Below are 16448 nucleotides of genomic sequence, written 5' to 3' on the forward strand. Positions count from 1 at the left end.
AAATGTGTAGAGGTAACAACATGACAGGTATGCATGTTGACTACATAGGACAATAATGCAAAAAAAAAAAACAATTGTGCATCAAAATGCTGTTACATTTACAAAATACATAGACCAACAATGTGTACACCTTCCAATAATTGCAGACTAGATAGATACAAAGTATCATTTAACAGTTAGATTTACTAATTCTTAAAGTTATACAATGAGCAGAGTTATGGATAGAGTTAATGGAGTTAGGAGAATCTGGTTTGTAGGTTGCTACTAGTCATTTGTAAGGAAAGGCAGTAGAGGACAGTAAGGAATGATTTGAACTTGAATTCTAGGTGTGGAGGAGGTTTGAAAAAGTTTGGATTGCAATAAAAAGGTAGGCAGTCAAGGATTCTTGGTGCTGAGTGGGTAAGGACAGAGCAGGTATAGTGTTAACCAGGGGAAGTGCAAGAGTTCGGAGGAGTAGTTTAAATGTGTATATTCCTTAACAAATATTACTTAACATCAAGTAAATAACTATTGCAGAGCATTTACAAGAACCAAGTCAAAAGCAGGGAATGATTGTTGCAGCACAAATTCCTTTATCCAAACCACTTATTTAAGTGAATCTGATCCACATTAACAACATGTGATCTTGCATTTCTGTATGATATGCTCTATTCTAGCTATGTGAAGTGTTAGCATTGCTGGTTTAATTTATAAAATCTTCTAGTCTTCTCAATAATTCCAGAATTCCTTTCAGTGTTCCCCTATAATATACTTAGCACAGTTTGCCATTCATAGGTTCATATAAGTACTATGCTAGCTGCCCTTGTGAGCCATTTTAAGCCTAGCCAATCTCCCTTTTAGTGCTTGAGTTCATCTATCCCATCTGGAATTAGACTGATCTTTCCCAATCCATGGCCAATAATTGTATATCACCCCTAGAGAGAATAGCTGGGATTATACAATAGATAATTTTAAGGGGACCCATGTATGGAATAAAGCATTTAATAACTCCCTCTGCCTACTAGTAGTACAGGAGGCAGGTCTGGGGTAAATTTTTTGTTTCCCATCCATAGATTCAAGTTGTGCTTAAATCCATCAGTACCGGGTTAGAGAATGCCTTGTAAACCAGACACAGATCACCCCTTAGCAGTCTCTAGGACACTAAGTACAGTGACAGGGCTTTGAGTCAGTTCATGTAGGACATATTTTCTAGGCCTTGTACACTTTGAATCTTGTATCTCTTTGAGCATTCCAGTTGTTGCAGTTGTCTGGACAGATACATGGCAAAGAGGACATTATACTCAATGACTAACCTAACAAGAGCTGACTAAAGGGAGACAATGACATCCCTAGATCTAGATAAAAATCTCTTTATTAGTTGTGCAGTATAGAAAGACTTTTTTACAATGGACATGCTGGTCAAAAGTTAGGTCAGTGTACACATAAATTCCCAAATCCTCAACAACTGGGTCAACTCCTAGAGGTGTATTGGCCATGTGGTAGCTCCCTGGGGTAGATGGCTTCTCAAAGGATATAATAATGTATTTTTTGGCATTTAGTTTCAATGTATTATATCGCCACCAGTTATTTATTTGGGATAAGCCTTCCTTCAATTTCAGTAAATCATTTGGAGATTCATTTACTGCTCATAGCTTGCAGTCATCTACAAACTTAGTCAGTCAGAGCTTTTTGGTATTGGATTTTACTTCATAGTAGATGCCAAAGAGGAGAAGTCCCAACACAGAACCCTGGCAGACTCCACTGGTGACTGGTCTCTTTGTGGAGGTACTTTCCCCTATTTTGATTTTCTGCATCCTATCTGTGAGACATTTTGCTATCTTCTCCAAGATATACTCTACATTGTGTTCGTCTTTCTTGTGTCCTTCTTGGCCCTCCTAAAAACAATGTTGATTAATGAGTTTTGTTCTCTGAAAAGCAAACATTTTGAATTACTCTGTATTCCTGCATTAAATTGTCTGTTTGGTGACAACTACCAAAAGAGTAAAAATCTTCATCTGCTTCTCTCACAAATGCACCCATTTCTTAAATAAGGAGCAGTTTTCCCTGAACATATTGCCATTGTTGTGCATTAATCAGCACAAGTTACTTGTATTCCCACCTGATCTGCATGTATTTTATGGCTATAATATTTTTCATATATTTTGAGTTTCTTGGAGGTCATCCTGTCTTGTCTTTTGGGATACTAGATAATTTTTACATGATCAAAACATCTTTCTGGAGGAAGTCTTCTGTTTCATAATTTCTTTACATTTTACACAATGTTTATTATAAATAATGTATTGATATATTGATAAATTAAACTTCATTATTCCCAGGAACTCAGCTAAAACCACCAACTGCTTTTTATTGGAATTCATATTGAGAAATAACATATACAGGGTGCCATAATTAACCACACAGTAGACTAAATATATCTTCCCATCAAAGCAGGATAAGCATTGGAGTAGTACAATTAACATGTAATATTTGAAACCATATTAATGAAAAACAAATTTCCTAGTTCAATTTATCACTCCATTAAAATTGAAGATAAATAGATAAAGTGATTCAAAACTTGTTCAATATTATCAAGCACTAAAGTGACTATGAGCATTTATAAACAATAGAAAAGTTTGCTTTGCTGACAGTATGCTGGTATAATTTTAACTCTTTCCTAATTCACACTGCAAGCTCTAACATGACAAAAGCAAATATACCTGGAGATAGGGGACTCCCTTGTTTGTATCTCTACTAACTGATCTGGTCTCTGAAACTCCCTCATTAACTAATACCTCATAAGTTAGATTTCTATATAATACTCTAATCCTCACCCATATGATGCCCAACCAAAACATCCATGATATATCCACAGCTAACTAAGTCAAATGCCTTTTGGATATTAAATAGTGCAATCCTAGACAAGTCAACCCTGTTCTGATAATTAGAAACAAATTCAATGAAATGACACCAGTTATTCAATAATTGTTGCCAACTTATAAGCCCATTTTGTCCAGGTTGGATCAAATTAAAGTAATAATATGCTGGATCCAAATCACCCACCTCTGGCTTAGGAAATAAATTTATTCTAGCATGATACATGGATGGTGACAGCATTAGAAACAATAGCCAACACATGGGTAAGCCGTGCATTTTCCCATCTAAAAATGTGATGGGAAATCCATCCAAGCCCAAAACCCTGTTTTGCCCAAAGGACTTTATTGCTGTATCTATTTCTTGCAAGGGAATATCCTTATTTAATTTTCCTCTATCCTGGTCACAAAATATTATTACACTTTGGAGCACAGAACTCCAAAATAGAGTGCCTGTCTCTGTACAAAACCACCCACTATTTTGTTCTGTTAGGATCTGTACTTCCAGCCTAAGATTCCTGCTTTAGCCTATCTCATTTTTTTATTTTAATCAAAGCTATCATCTATACTTTAAGGTTATTCCATATCATGATGCATTCCATCGCCCCCATTAGTATTTTTCATATTTGTGCCAAACCCTATTTCTAATTGCTAAGTGGCTCTCTAATATTTTCTGTGTTTGTCATTGAGAGATCCTATTATGCCATTCACTTATTCCTTCCCAAATTACTTAAATCCATTGTACTACATTATACACCAGTGCTTGTATAGAAAGACGGCATTATCCTCACCCACCATTGCTGTGTACCATAAGCATTCTTTGTATAGCAATCATTTGCTTTCTTTCCATTTCCAATAATATTCTATTTCCATTGGCATTTGTATTACACCTAGAAGAATGTAAAAAAGAAAACTGTGCCTCAGTAAATATAGTATAAATGTAAAATAATTATATTAACTGTATCTTATCTGTTGGTGAATTCATTCTGTAATTCCCATTTTCCAAACATTTTTTTAACTTTCCAATGGATGATTCCTAAATTCTTATTAGTAATGCATTCAAATGTATGACTTGAAGTCCCAAATATCTAGTCAGTCCAGTTTCTCTAATATATCCATTAATTGCTGCATAGATTTAATATGATACTCTTTTTCCCTTATAGTCTGTTGATGTGTGGGTTAATAGGGGGATAAAATCTTGTAATTTGATGTATTTGTTAGGAATAGTACTACTATAAACTCTAAAAACATTCCTTTTAAAATTAAACATATCACTTGCTTGGAGTACACATGTTGCTAGCTGAGGCCTTTCTGTTTTCTAGAAGGTTTCTCCAAATTATCCATTTGCCCCCAATACTTGTTTTTATCTCTTCTGTAACCAACTCTAACCAATGCATATCAGTGCTACCTCATTCCTCCAAATGGTTTATGGTCTAGTGCAAACACCTGTAGATCTTGTATTTTAAATTTATGTAAATCTCTTACCTGTAGTTTACTTTCTTCTTATAGAAACATGTCTCTTTTCTATTTTTCTTTTTTGGAATATTCTGCTCCTTTTCACAGATGAAAACAACTTGTTGTGTTTCAGGCGGTGACCTTATTACCCTTTTCTCTGTCTCTTCTTACTGTATCTTGGTCAGCCTTTGCAAGCCGCCTTATTGCTATGCATTGGTTTCTATTCCAGCTCCCTTAATGATGAGCTCCTGTTGTAAGTTAAGTACCATGTGCTTGCCTATGTCCTGGTCTAATAAAAGTCTTATATTCATTTTGGTTGAATCAGTTCTCCCTTTTTCCAAAAGAATGCTTTTATAGCAAGTTTGTACATCTTACATTTCTCAAAAATAGACATCCAGCCAACACATTAAACATTGTATAGTCTATATCACTTTCTCTAAAAAGTATTAGACTCAAATTCTAAACTAAAGGCTCAATGAACTGTCATAACTGTCACAGAAAAGTTCCTTGTATAAACAGTGATCAAACTACCTGCACAGTACCTTATTTTATGTTTTTGTGCTACCGTTAACTTAATCAGATTATAATTCTAGTATATAATGTTTGTTATGATAATAATGCCAATCCAAGAAGAGAAAAAAATATTGCGAAGTATCTGGGGTCGTCAAAGTAATGCCTACTCAACTAAGAGTTCAGAAACTCCTTATCTAGTTTAGTTTGCATGTTACATCAAGTATATCATAGGTTCATAGGTTCATAAGAGATTACTAGGCTAATGGCCTTAGGGCCTTTACAAGCCTAGCAGGGTTATACCCATTTTCCCTAACTGACCTTGGTTAGATGGTCATTATTTGCAGAGTGAGTCTATGATCAGCACCGACTGCCCCTGTCCATTTGTAACAAAGGTGTCACCCTGGGGTGAATTTACAGTCTCCCATCCAATTGGCTAGGTTGCACTTGAATAGGATTATTGAGGAGCTCTGCTTCATGTGACTTGGGAGTTTATTCCAGAGGAGTGGTAATCTCTGAAGATATATCTGTCTCTCCAACATGTTCTGTTAATGTCACAGGCTAGGTTGAGATTCATGGAGCGAGTGACTCTTGTCCCATTTGATTTGTAGATGTGCAGCATTTCCATTAGGGCAGGGTCAGAGACTGCTCTGTAGGCCAGGCACAAGTTGCCTCTCAGCAACCTGTAGGATACAGAGTACAGTGACAGGGCTTTCGGTATTTCCATGTAGGTCATGTTTTGGAGGCCATGACTTTTCTTGATGAGAAATCTCTGTGGTCTCTCCAGCTGCTGCAGGTGTCTGGTGAGGTACATGCAAAAGGGAGCATTGTACTCCATTAGTGGTCTGATGAGGGTCAATTACAGGTTAGTTATAACATCCTTAGTCTTGGATGCGATGCCCTTACTTATGAAACACACAACATAGAAGGCTTTCATTACCACTCTGGACACATGGTAATTGGAGATTAGGTTTCCATCACCCTGTGCTCCCAAATCTCACACCACTAAGCCACAGCTTAGGGAGGTGATGCCAGTACTGTAATTTGTAGGGGCATCCTCTATGCCAAAGGAGATAATAATGCACTTTTTGCATTTAGTTTTAGTCTGTGGCTTTGGCACCAATCATTTGTCTGTGTTAGCCCCTTTTGTAATATGTTCACATTGTTTGGGGACAGTCATTGTGCCCAGTTTGCAATCATCAGTAAACTTGGTAGACCACAGGCTATCTGCTTTCACCTAGACTTCTGAGAAATAAATTCCAAACAGTAGAGGGCCCAGCACAAATCTTTGTAGTATGCCACTGGTAACTGGTCCACTGGTAGAGGTGAAATGTACTGTTTTTGCCTTTATCCAGGGCTTTAGTGACATTCTCAAAGAAGCCAGCCAGCTTCAGTAAGCATGATCTACCCTTAACGAAGCCAAACTTGGTCAGGTCAAGAGTTTGAAGGTTGCCTATGTCCTTGTTGATAAGGTCCATGATGATTCTTTCCATGGCCTTCCAGATAAGGCTGGATAGGCTTATGGGTCTGTAGTTCCCAGGGTCGGTTGAAGGACCCCCTATGTACAAGGGGATTACTTTTGCTGTTCTCCACTCTGCTGGAACAAAGCCAGTGCTCATGCTGAGGTTAAAGAGAGTGCCAAGTGGTTCCACTAGGTCTTGTTTTAGATTGGTAAGTAAGCAGCCTGGGATGTTATCTGGTCTCACAGAGGCTATGTTTTTGGCTTTGGAGACCATGAATATGACCTGCTGTTTGGCGATACTAGAAAGATGACTGGTGTCATGTATGCCTTGGGGTATTGTTGGTGGGGACAGGGTGATGAAGTTTGCATCAAATCTGTCAGCTCTGGTTGGCAATTTCTTCAGGTTCAGTATGAGGGTTACTGCCCAGTATAAATGCAGCACATAGTCAGGCATTACCTTTTAGATTTTGGATGTAGCTAAAGAATGCCTTATGATCATCCTTAGCTACGGATGCTGATTTAGCTTCATAACATATCAGTAAAGGGTGATTGCACAGGTGTTGTAAAATTTACTGAAAGTGGCAGTCTCTATTTATTACAAATACTTAGCCAAGAGCCTTTAATATCCATGCTTATTAAAGCAGATATTGTGTCTATGTTGTCACTCTTCTTGCATGCACTAAATGCATTACTCAACACCATTTACCCGTGCATTGCCAAATGTATCCACAGCTCCATTATTGTAATGCCTTTGGATTCTGCATGCACAAATTAAGCAATTTATATGTAAATTTATCAACATACTTTGATATTTGTAATCACACATTGCCCAGACAACATGCTTAAAAACATGGTACGTTTGCATTTTCCTTACTTGGATACTTATCTTGGTGGGGATATATATGTTTCCTCTATTTTTATCACAAAACTAAGCTACAAAGAAAAACTGTGCAAGTTATTAGAGAAATGACTAATAAAGCAGATCTTAGAAAGAGACCTGTTATAAACATAGAGTTGGAGATAGCATTAGCCATTTTATCTAAGGTAACAGTGTTTACAGAATTTGCATATTTTACTCAGTCATATTACAACTCCTCACCTGTCCCCACCAGGCTGGATACCTCTTGAAATACCTGTGGAAACTAGTTGACCTCCTAATTTCTGTCAGGGTCTTATATTTCTTGTACCGCTGAAATCTAATGTGATTTGTTCTCTTTCTAGTCACAGGTGTTGCTCATTTCATCTGGGAAATTGTAAGACTAGTCACCTTCATAGTGAGTACGCCATTTATGAGCCTTTTTTATTTCCCAAAAAATCATATTGTATACCATTCTGTCAGAGTCTGTACATTTTGGAGCATGGCCATCCCTCTACTATTTATCTTCACATCTTAAATTATACTGTATGTGATATGTCTGTCTCTAATGATCAGCAATCCTAGGTTTAAAACACATTATTGCAGACTAAACATGTAGTCATTCCAATTACCAAACTCGCTTTCTCATCTGTCTTAGTGAGGCCTGTCCATGAATTTGGATGGCTTAAGGTTTGTAAAAAAAAAACAATCATAAATTATATGTCTAAAGGCAGAAATGATAAAATGCAAGACAAAACTTGTATGGAAGTATAAAATATTAGAAGCTAATGAAAGGGAATTTTTAAGTCAAAGAAGTAAGGCTGTGAGCTGATTGGTTGTCCCAGTTAGAGGATATGTACCTTACTTGGCACCTGTAGAAAACAATAGAGAGGATTAAGACAAACAGATGTTACACCATCTATTAACCTCTTGGAGCCAGTGACCCAATTTCAGTTAAACTGATCCTGATATAGCTTGTTATTGGTGAAGAGATCATCCAGGTACCTTTGTAGGGCTTCTTGAGGAATGTGTATGCATGGACACGATCAGTGGCCAATCCTTTTAATTAGCCTTTGTGCTCCACTCTCCATACTTAGGTACTGGATCGAACTGGAAATGTTATGATGTCTGAAACATGTTCCTCTTATTCTTGTCTTCTCTTTCTGGACTTGAGGGATAGGTTCTCACTCTTTTTCTAATGAATGCGGATTAGAACCATTATCAACTCTTTTCCCTTTTGGAGCCTCTAAATCGATTTTTTTATATCTGGTAATGCATTGAAGTCCACGTCAGTGTTGTATTTTTTCCAGCTGAAAATTATTTTAAGGAAATGGCAAGTCTCCAAATTGGAAGACTGCAGGGTAGACAGCTGTTGAAGAACAAACATGTATGACAAACTATTTCCTAAGGAATTCCCAACCTTTTATCTAATGCTATGATGCTGACAAGAAGTCTACTACAATTTTTAGAGTGCACCTCTTCCACCCTATAATATGTTATTATTCTGGATAACTCAGTCTTTAGTGTATCCATAATAACACGTCAATATGATGTTAGATGTTTTTGTTTGTTTCCTTCCAACATGTACAGTGGTAATTTCAATGAGTAGTTGTGGTGGGGGTACATGCCTTCTGTAATTATTTTTGAAGTGCAGTTTGGTAAGTTTAATGGATTCAGGAAGACCAGTTGCCCCTACACAGCAGTGTCTTCATCCATTCTCCATATCATCTTCTTTGGATTGCAGCAGTTAAATTTATCTTTCATTTGATTAACTTGCCCCATTTCTTTATATATCACATTTTGATTATTGGTTGATCTTTTTTTTAACTGCATTGTATTGGTTTTAAAGAGAAACAACAAAGTGAAACCTAAAAAAAAAAAAAAAAGACAACCAATAACTACTTACAGTATTTATGATATGTATAATGCTCAGCTCCAGATACAGAATTGTGATATTATACCTCTCAGCTGTACATATTTTCACAGAATGTTCAGACTTTTGACTCAAATTTTTGGTCTGTTCCTCATAAAATTTGTGATTTTCTGACAAATCACTGGGATGATCTAAGGACTGAAGTCCCTAAATAATGATATACATTTGTATTTCAGACTTCATATCCTTCAGAGAAATGCATGCTATGTTGTTCTAGCAACTTTCTAAGTTTATAAGAGCAATATTTAAAATCTGTCCCTATTTTTGGGACTTTATTCCCCCATTCTGTGAGGCTTTTTCCAGATTATTTGCACTAAGAGGTTGAGAGGTATGCCATTAGCTAACATTCTACATAATGTATTCATCCTGTCACTGCCATCTTCTTCTTATGTTATGTACCTCAAAATTGTATATGACCTCTTTAGACCTCTTGCATTTATTTATTTATTAAGAATTGCCGGCATTGTAGAATGTGTAATCTATAACCTGTGTATTTGAAAACATATATTATGTTACTTATTTGCTTGTTTAAGCACTGGTGTTCTTGGCTGATCTTTGATAATTATCAAAACCATTGGTTGAATTTTTCTTGGCTGAACTGTGGTAAGGTACCCTGTGATAAATTAGAAGCAAGGACTACTCAAACAGTCTACTCCTTTTTTTCCTCATTACTGGCTTTCTTAAGGTTTTGAAAGTTACATTTTTAAACTCTTTTCAATATTTCCATTTACTTCACAGCTGTCCTACATATAATGTCCTCAGGTACTGCAGAAAAGTAACTATTCCAGTCACTGAGGACAGAGAAAGAACTTAAGTAGCGCTCTTCATCTGGGCTAGCCACACAACCTATAAATCATAATAGTTTGTGGAAAGTACTATTAATAATTTATATCCAATAGGGCAAAAAAGTGGCAAATCTCAATTTAAGATATTGACTTGACACATGCTAACACTAAAGATACCGGGAAGTATATTGTTTATGACTTCCTTTATTTTGCTCAGACTGTATAACATAATCAAAATGTATCTCAGAGTCTGATGAAACATGGGGATAATGTAGCTGCATCCTGCTTTCTATTATATGTCAGACAAAAGGTTCCCTGCTCAGTTTCATGTCACTAATAATCCTTGTTTAAGTATAAGTACCAGTTACATTGTAATTCTTGCTAAAATGTACAGCACCTAATTTCACTTCATCTAGTAAAAGGAATGGCAAACTGAATAATGCACTTCACTAAATGTTTAGAGCTGTTCTGTAATTGCAGTGTATCATTTTGGAGTGTGCACTTTAAAATGTTAACTGTACAAAAACACATTTTGCAGCTTCTCATAAATAAATTTCAACACTGGCAAGTACAAAAGTATTTAAAATGAAGAGCATGTTTGAGCAATTTTTCTCTCTATTCGAGACTAGTGATTGACATTATCAATGAAGTGTCTTGAAGGGCATATAGGAAGTCATTGTTTTCTAGGGTAGTTTTATAATACATTCATGGTTTACCTACTGTGAGTCAAGTTGAGCTTAAATTGACCTTTGTATTATTGGCAGACTTTGACAATACAAATGGTCAGCAGTTGTGTGAGAACAAGCAATCCCATGGCTTGGGTATACGCCCTTCCCTTGTGGATTGTGGGGGTCTTCTACTTGGAATAAATAAGTAGCAGGGAGTGAGGGGGAAAGGGACTTTCTCCTGCAAAGCCATTGTTTTTTTTTTTTACTTGCATGTTCCAAGGATTAGCCCTGGAACCTGCACAGAAGCATCTGTTGAAGCAGGTGTGTCAATGTTAATGACATCGATGTTACAGCCATTTGATGGTGCCAGTATATCCAGATATATAAAATGAATCCAGTCTATCATTTCAGTAAGCAATAATGGCTGATAGGGTGGGCATTACAGGAATATAATGGACTATGGAAGGGTGTTGTCAGACTTAACACCACAGTCAGAGAGCCCACAACCCCTGGAAAGTTTGGTTTTTGCCTGTAATATCCATCCTAAAGTGCATTATTGCACTTAGATTATAGGTATCTGTTAAATTATTTTGTATTTGTTTTATTAGTAGGACATACATTTGCTTATATTTTTGAAGTAAAATATTTCCTTCACCAGTTTTTTCAAAATTGCTGTAGGATGCTTAATTGTTGCAGAAGGAAGTATTTTACTTCCAAAATATAAGTTATGTAAGTATTTAGTGATATCCACATGCACAAATACAAACACACACATACACAAGCACAGATGCACAGATATACCGACTCACAGACACACACACATACACACACACACACACACACACACACACACACACACACACACACACACACACACACACACACACACGCACACACACCCACACACACACACATACACACACACAAATGTGCTGAGCAATTACAGACACCCTTTTGACTGTGTACACCTTAGTTGTCATATCATAATCAAATGAGTGAAGGGATACATAGCGGTAATATCAAACACCTATAGTGCAAAACTTTACAACTCTACCAATGCGCACAATTTCTGTCTTTCTCTCGGAGACACACACACACACACACACACACACACACACACACACACACACACACACACACACACACTCACATGCACACGCTCCCACACATACATACACACACCTGCAAATACACAGGTCCTTGTAAGTACTGCCATTATTTGCTTTAGTTATTTGTTTGCATGCTTGTTTGCAACTGTTAGCAAATGAAAGGGCAACAGCAGGCACACTTGTAAATGTGGACGTACTGCAGGTACTTTCATTAGTTAAGTTTTTTTCATACCCCCACACACACACACACACACACACACACACACTCACAAAGCACTTAGCAAATGGAAGAGAGATGACAGCCCCTTGCTGCTGCATTTCTTTTCACTAGTTCTGTGTTATTATTTTTTTTTGTTTTTCTCACTTGATAAGTAAAGCCATATTTACTAAGCATATGGCAGCACTTTTTTTTTCATTTGTGCTTCACAGCAATTTAATATGCTGCCATGGAATATGGACTTGTTTTTGTACCAGGCTTTACCTGCAAATTGATACCTTGTTTTAGAGCATTCCTTCTCCAACAGGCTATCTTTGTATGTTCAGCAAATTTACATAAGCACTGGCATAGTACATCACACAACTTTCCAGCACTGTTTTGCTCTCAAATTATAAACAAAATTATATAACTCATTTATACATATTGTCAGTAGATACTGTCTGAAATGTAGCAGCATAGGTATTTACTGTGTAAGTGTAATAAATTAATCAGCACATCAAATGACATTCTCAGAATAAAGTAAATTAATGCATGCACTGATATTAGGGCAGCCACAGTGGTGCAGCGGTTAGCGTTGTCGCCTCACAGCAAGAGGTTCCCTGGTTTGATCCTTGGCTGGGGTGCCTTCTGTGCGGAGTCTGCATGTCCTCTCTGTGGTCCTGTGGGTTTCCTCTGGGTGCTCTGGTTTCCTCCCACATCCCAAAGACATGCTGTAGGTGGATTGGACACTCTAAATTGGCCCTTGGTGTGAGTGCATGTGTGTGTGTGCGCGTGTGTGTGTGTGGCTTCTGTGATAGGGCAAATTAATGTGCTGAAACTTTAAGAAGATGACAATCCCTTTCCTTGAAAGTATGCAGCATGTTTCAAAATTAAAATAACTGTGAAACTGTTGTGTTCTTTCCATGTAGGTACTCTGCTGAAGCTAACAAGATGGAACACACTTGTTCATGCTGTCAGGAAGTCAAGACTCACAATGAAACTATTGTTTTGGCCTGTCCTGATGAAACTACAATTGACTATTCCTATATCTTTGTTGACAAATGTGACTGCCAGGATATAACATGTGGAGACCTCTATGGACATAGCCCTTCTAAGAAGAAAAAGGCAAATTAATTTCAACAGACAAGAAAGAGACTGTAAATATGAGGTTACTTATCTAATGCCAGCATTGCCTGTACTTTAATGAATTGTGATTTTGTTTTCAAGTTATCTTATGCTATTATTGTTGTTCAGATTCAGTGTTGCATAGCAAATGGTTAACATTTTCATTGTGTAGATAGTGGTAAATATGTTTCTGCCATCTTTTGAAACTATTGTATTTTAAGGTATATAAAGATAATAGATAGTATATAAAGATGTAGATATTTTCAGAAAATGCATCAGAGTTGTGGAGAAAGTTGCATTTTTATTTTCAGTGGAAAGGCCATGTAGTTAAATTTTTCCGATCTATAATGTTTTTCATCACTGACCATAACTGTATGAACAGGTCAGGTACATTCAGTTGTAAAACATGATATGCTGTTAGATTTTTGCTGTATATGGAGTTACCGTATACATCTGCAGATCCACCTATAAACATATCCCTTAAACATTTGGTTGCATGGATCATCCTGTATACATGCCAACACACTTCATTTGTTAGAATACTTCCTTTCCACTTGAAATCATTATTCTTGGGAGTGTAGAATCAGTTGTTTTAGGGTAAAAGTCCATTATCCTGTTATAGAATGTGTTACAACAGGGTGTTCTTGTATTTTACTGAACTAATGGAGGCATGAAATGATTTCAGCCATTAAAAGGGAAGTCAGTGTCATCAATGACTCTACTGTAAGTCTTCAGAACTGATGGTGACCTTTAACACATTCCTCTGACCTCGACTAATACATTCCTCTGACCTCATGCAAATCATGCGATATTGTAGCATTTCCCACTGATATTCGTGTGCAGTACACAGGGAGAAATCCAAACTGTTCAAGAGCTTTTCTTAACCAAACTGTGCATACCAAGTTTCTGTAGACTGTGGTTCCATTCTGAACAGAGAATTAATAGTCTAATTGAGTAATAGACTTTTATGAATTAGCACCAAATATGAAAGGATGCTTAACAGAAAAACAATATTACAGCAATCATGATCTTATACAACTAATGCATACATGTTAAAGGAGTAGCAATAAAAGTACAACATGGAAGGGTGTGCTTTAAAAAAAACACATGAAGATCAAAAACACCACAGAGCTCAGCTATCACCAAAATGTGCTTATATTTTTATTAATATCTCTAGCACTTTAAAGTACTTTGAAGTTACAGGTTTTAACAAATTTTCTTTTCTGGATGCCATCTGGCCATTTTACTAGTTTAATTTTTTGTTTGTTTGTTTTGGTTAACTACTTCATATAAGAATATGTTGGCATTGCTAATGACTGAGATCTCCATATATATATATATATATATATATATATATATATATATATATATATATATGTGTGTGTGTGTGTGTGTCTGTATAAATATAATTTGGACTTGCATTATTTGAATACCCAGACAACTTTTAATGCATTATTTGAAATATTCAAAGCATAATTTTTGGTAGCACATACTTCACACATCTTTAAGTTCTGGGCAGCATCTGAGTTGATAATCTACTGTCACAAGTTAATGATTTCTTCTTAGCCTGCATGTGTATACTGCAACTGTTTCAAAAGGTATAACACACAGGATACATACAGCTTTAGAAAACAATTAATTATTCTCCTTAAAATGCCAATTAGATTTTTCACTAACAACCTATTTTTTCCTTATTGCTCCAAGCATATTCATAAACACAGCAATGTTTAACCAGTATAAAATTGTTAAACATTTTTCAGTGTGGTCATCTTGGTAAAACCACTAATAAAACTTGGTGACACCACAGTTACTGACCACACTATCTCACCAATAAACCCACAACCCCTTTCTCTCTCCATATATGAATTATCTGCAATTGCAGTAGCTTAAAAGAGAGAGAGAGAGAGAGAGAGAGAGAGAGAGGCATTCTTTCCCTTTCCTGTGTGTCAATGAGACCTTTGATGTAATATATTTAGTTTAATGTGTTGCGATGATCTCTGAGGGGTCAGTGTAAACATCCATCCTAAACTGTGTGCATAACATTAATCTTTACCCTAACAAGGTATATTATTTCAATGACATGGCATGAAGCATTAACATTGCTGATTGCACTGACAAGCATTTTTAACGTACCCTTCAGCTTACTCTGATGATAATGATAGTTTTTAGGTTTCCTACTGTATTATACATTAAGTCTGTTTGTACCTATGCTGTTCTCCAGAAACCAGAATTCTTACTGGTATCTTCCTCCCCATTGTAGCTGTTTTGGAGTTTCTGATTTTATATCATCTCCAGTAATTATTTTTGCTTTTTTTCTGTTTGCAAAACTCAAAAATATTTATTGTGATGAACATACAGCAGAAATTAATTTCTTCCTGTAAAGGATGAAACTCAGTTATTAGCAGCCTGTCTGCTTCACTATCAAAGAAATTATGGGGTTCAAATCTCAAGATGGTAGGGTTGCCGCCTTTCCAAATGTCTAAAGTGGCACAATTTTTATAGAAATGTGAGATTTTGCAAGACAAAACATGCCCACGGCCATTGCAAAGGACATAACTTCACTTTTTTGCCAAAATAAAATCTTATTTTTGTAGCATCTGCATTGCTTATGCTATTTCATATGATATGTATGTGTTTCAGATACAAAATAACTGTTTTAATCAACCGTTAAAGAAAACTAGAAATATATTGTGTCTTAAAATCTCAGGACATTTGCCATTTTTTAGTTTTTTTCCCAGGACAGAACTGCCCAAAGTGGAACTATCCCTCACAAAGAGGGACAGGTAGTAACCCTAGATGGTTTAGGCTCATATTTTAAAGCTGGCACTGATGTTTCAATTAGAGGTGTCCATTGTGGATAATCTGATGCTTATCAGAAGGCAAGTTAATCTGATTTTCTTTACACTAAGCTTGCTCATGTTACTGTTTAAAGCTGGGTCACAGCATTTTTCAACAGAGTAGTTTAAATTCTTAATTTGGAGTCTATTCTACCACTTTAGCATAATGTACAAAACTAATTGGAATATTATGAACATAAATTGCTACTTTTAACAATGGCAAACAGAATACCACTAGCCACGATTTCAAAATGTGTTTGCTCAGAAACTATTGCTAATAATATTAGACAAAACAATTTCTAGGCTGTTGTACTTCACTAATACTTGTGCTGAATTGCCCATTTACTTGTTTTGAGAAAGGATTAAATCTGAACCTATATTTCTTCAAATGTTTTGCACACTCTATGAACTGCAATGCCTTAACATTGTACAGGAAATATAATGCTGCTTACTGTTTATTTTTTCAAAATAATATTACACAGATACTATATGAAGGGTATTTATCTAAAGCAGAAGTAATATATAAGTTAGAATTAAGGAAATATTAACTATAAAGTGACAATTTTGATATGTACTTTAATGTAAAAATGAAGGAGTTCTAGATAAGTTGTATCAATGCTTAACACTTTCTTTTAGGTACCAACATTGAAAAAAATGGCTGCT

At 36.1% G+C, this 16448-nt stretch overlaps 1 protein-coding gene across 1 annotated transcript in view; it reads left to right on the top strand.

Moving 5' to 3' along the window:
* Positions 1 to 14264, top strand: part of LOC122791457 (mucin-2-like) — a 508385-nt gene extending 494121 nt beyond the window's left edge. The window contains exon 50 of the mRNA XM_044059202.1: positions 12753 to 14264. Within this exon, the coding sequence (XP_043915137.1) occupies positions 12753 to 12957 (205 nt within the window). The 3' untranslated portion in view covers positions 12958 to 14264. The remainder of the gene's footprint in view (positions 1 to 12752) is intronic.
* Positions 14265 to 16448: the final 2184 nt, after the last annotated feature.

This window comes from Protopterus annectens, chromosome 17.part0 (genome assembly GCF_019279795.1).
Source record: "Protopterus annectens isolate FY-2018-M chromosome 17.part0, PAN1.0, whole genome shotgun sequence".
NCBI lineage: Eukaryota > Metazoa > Chordata > Ceratodontiformes > Protopteridae > Protopterus > Protopterus annectens.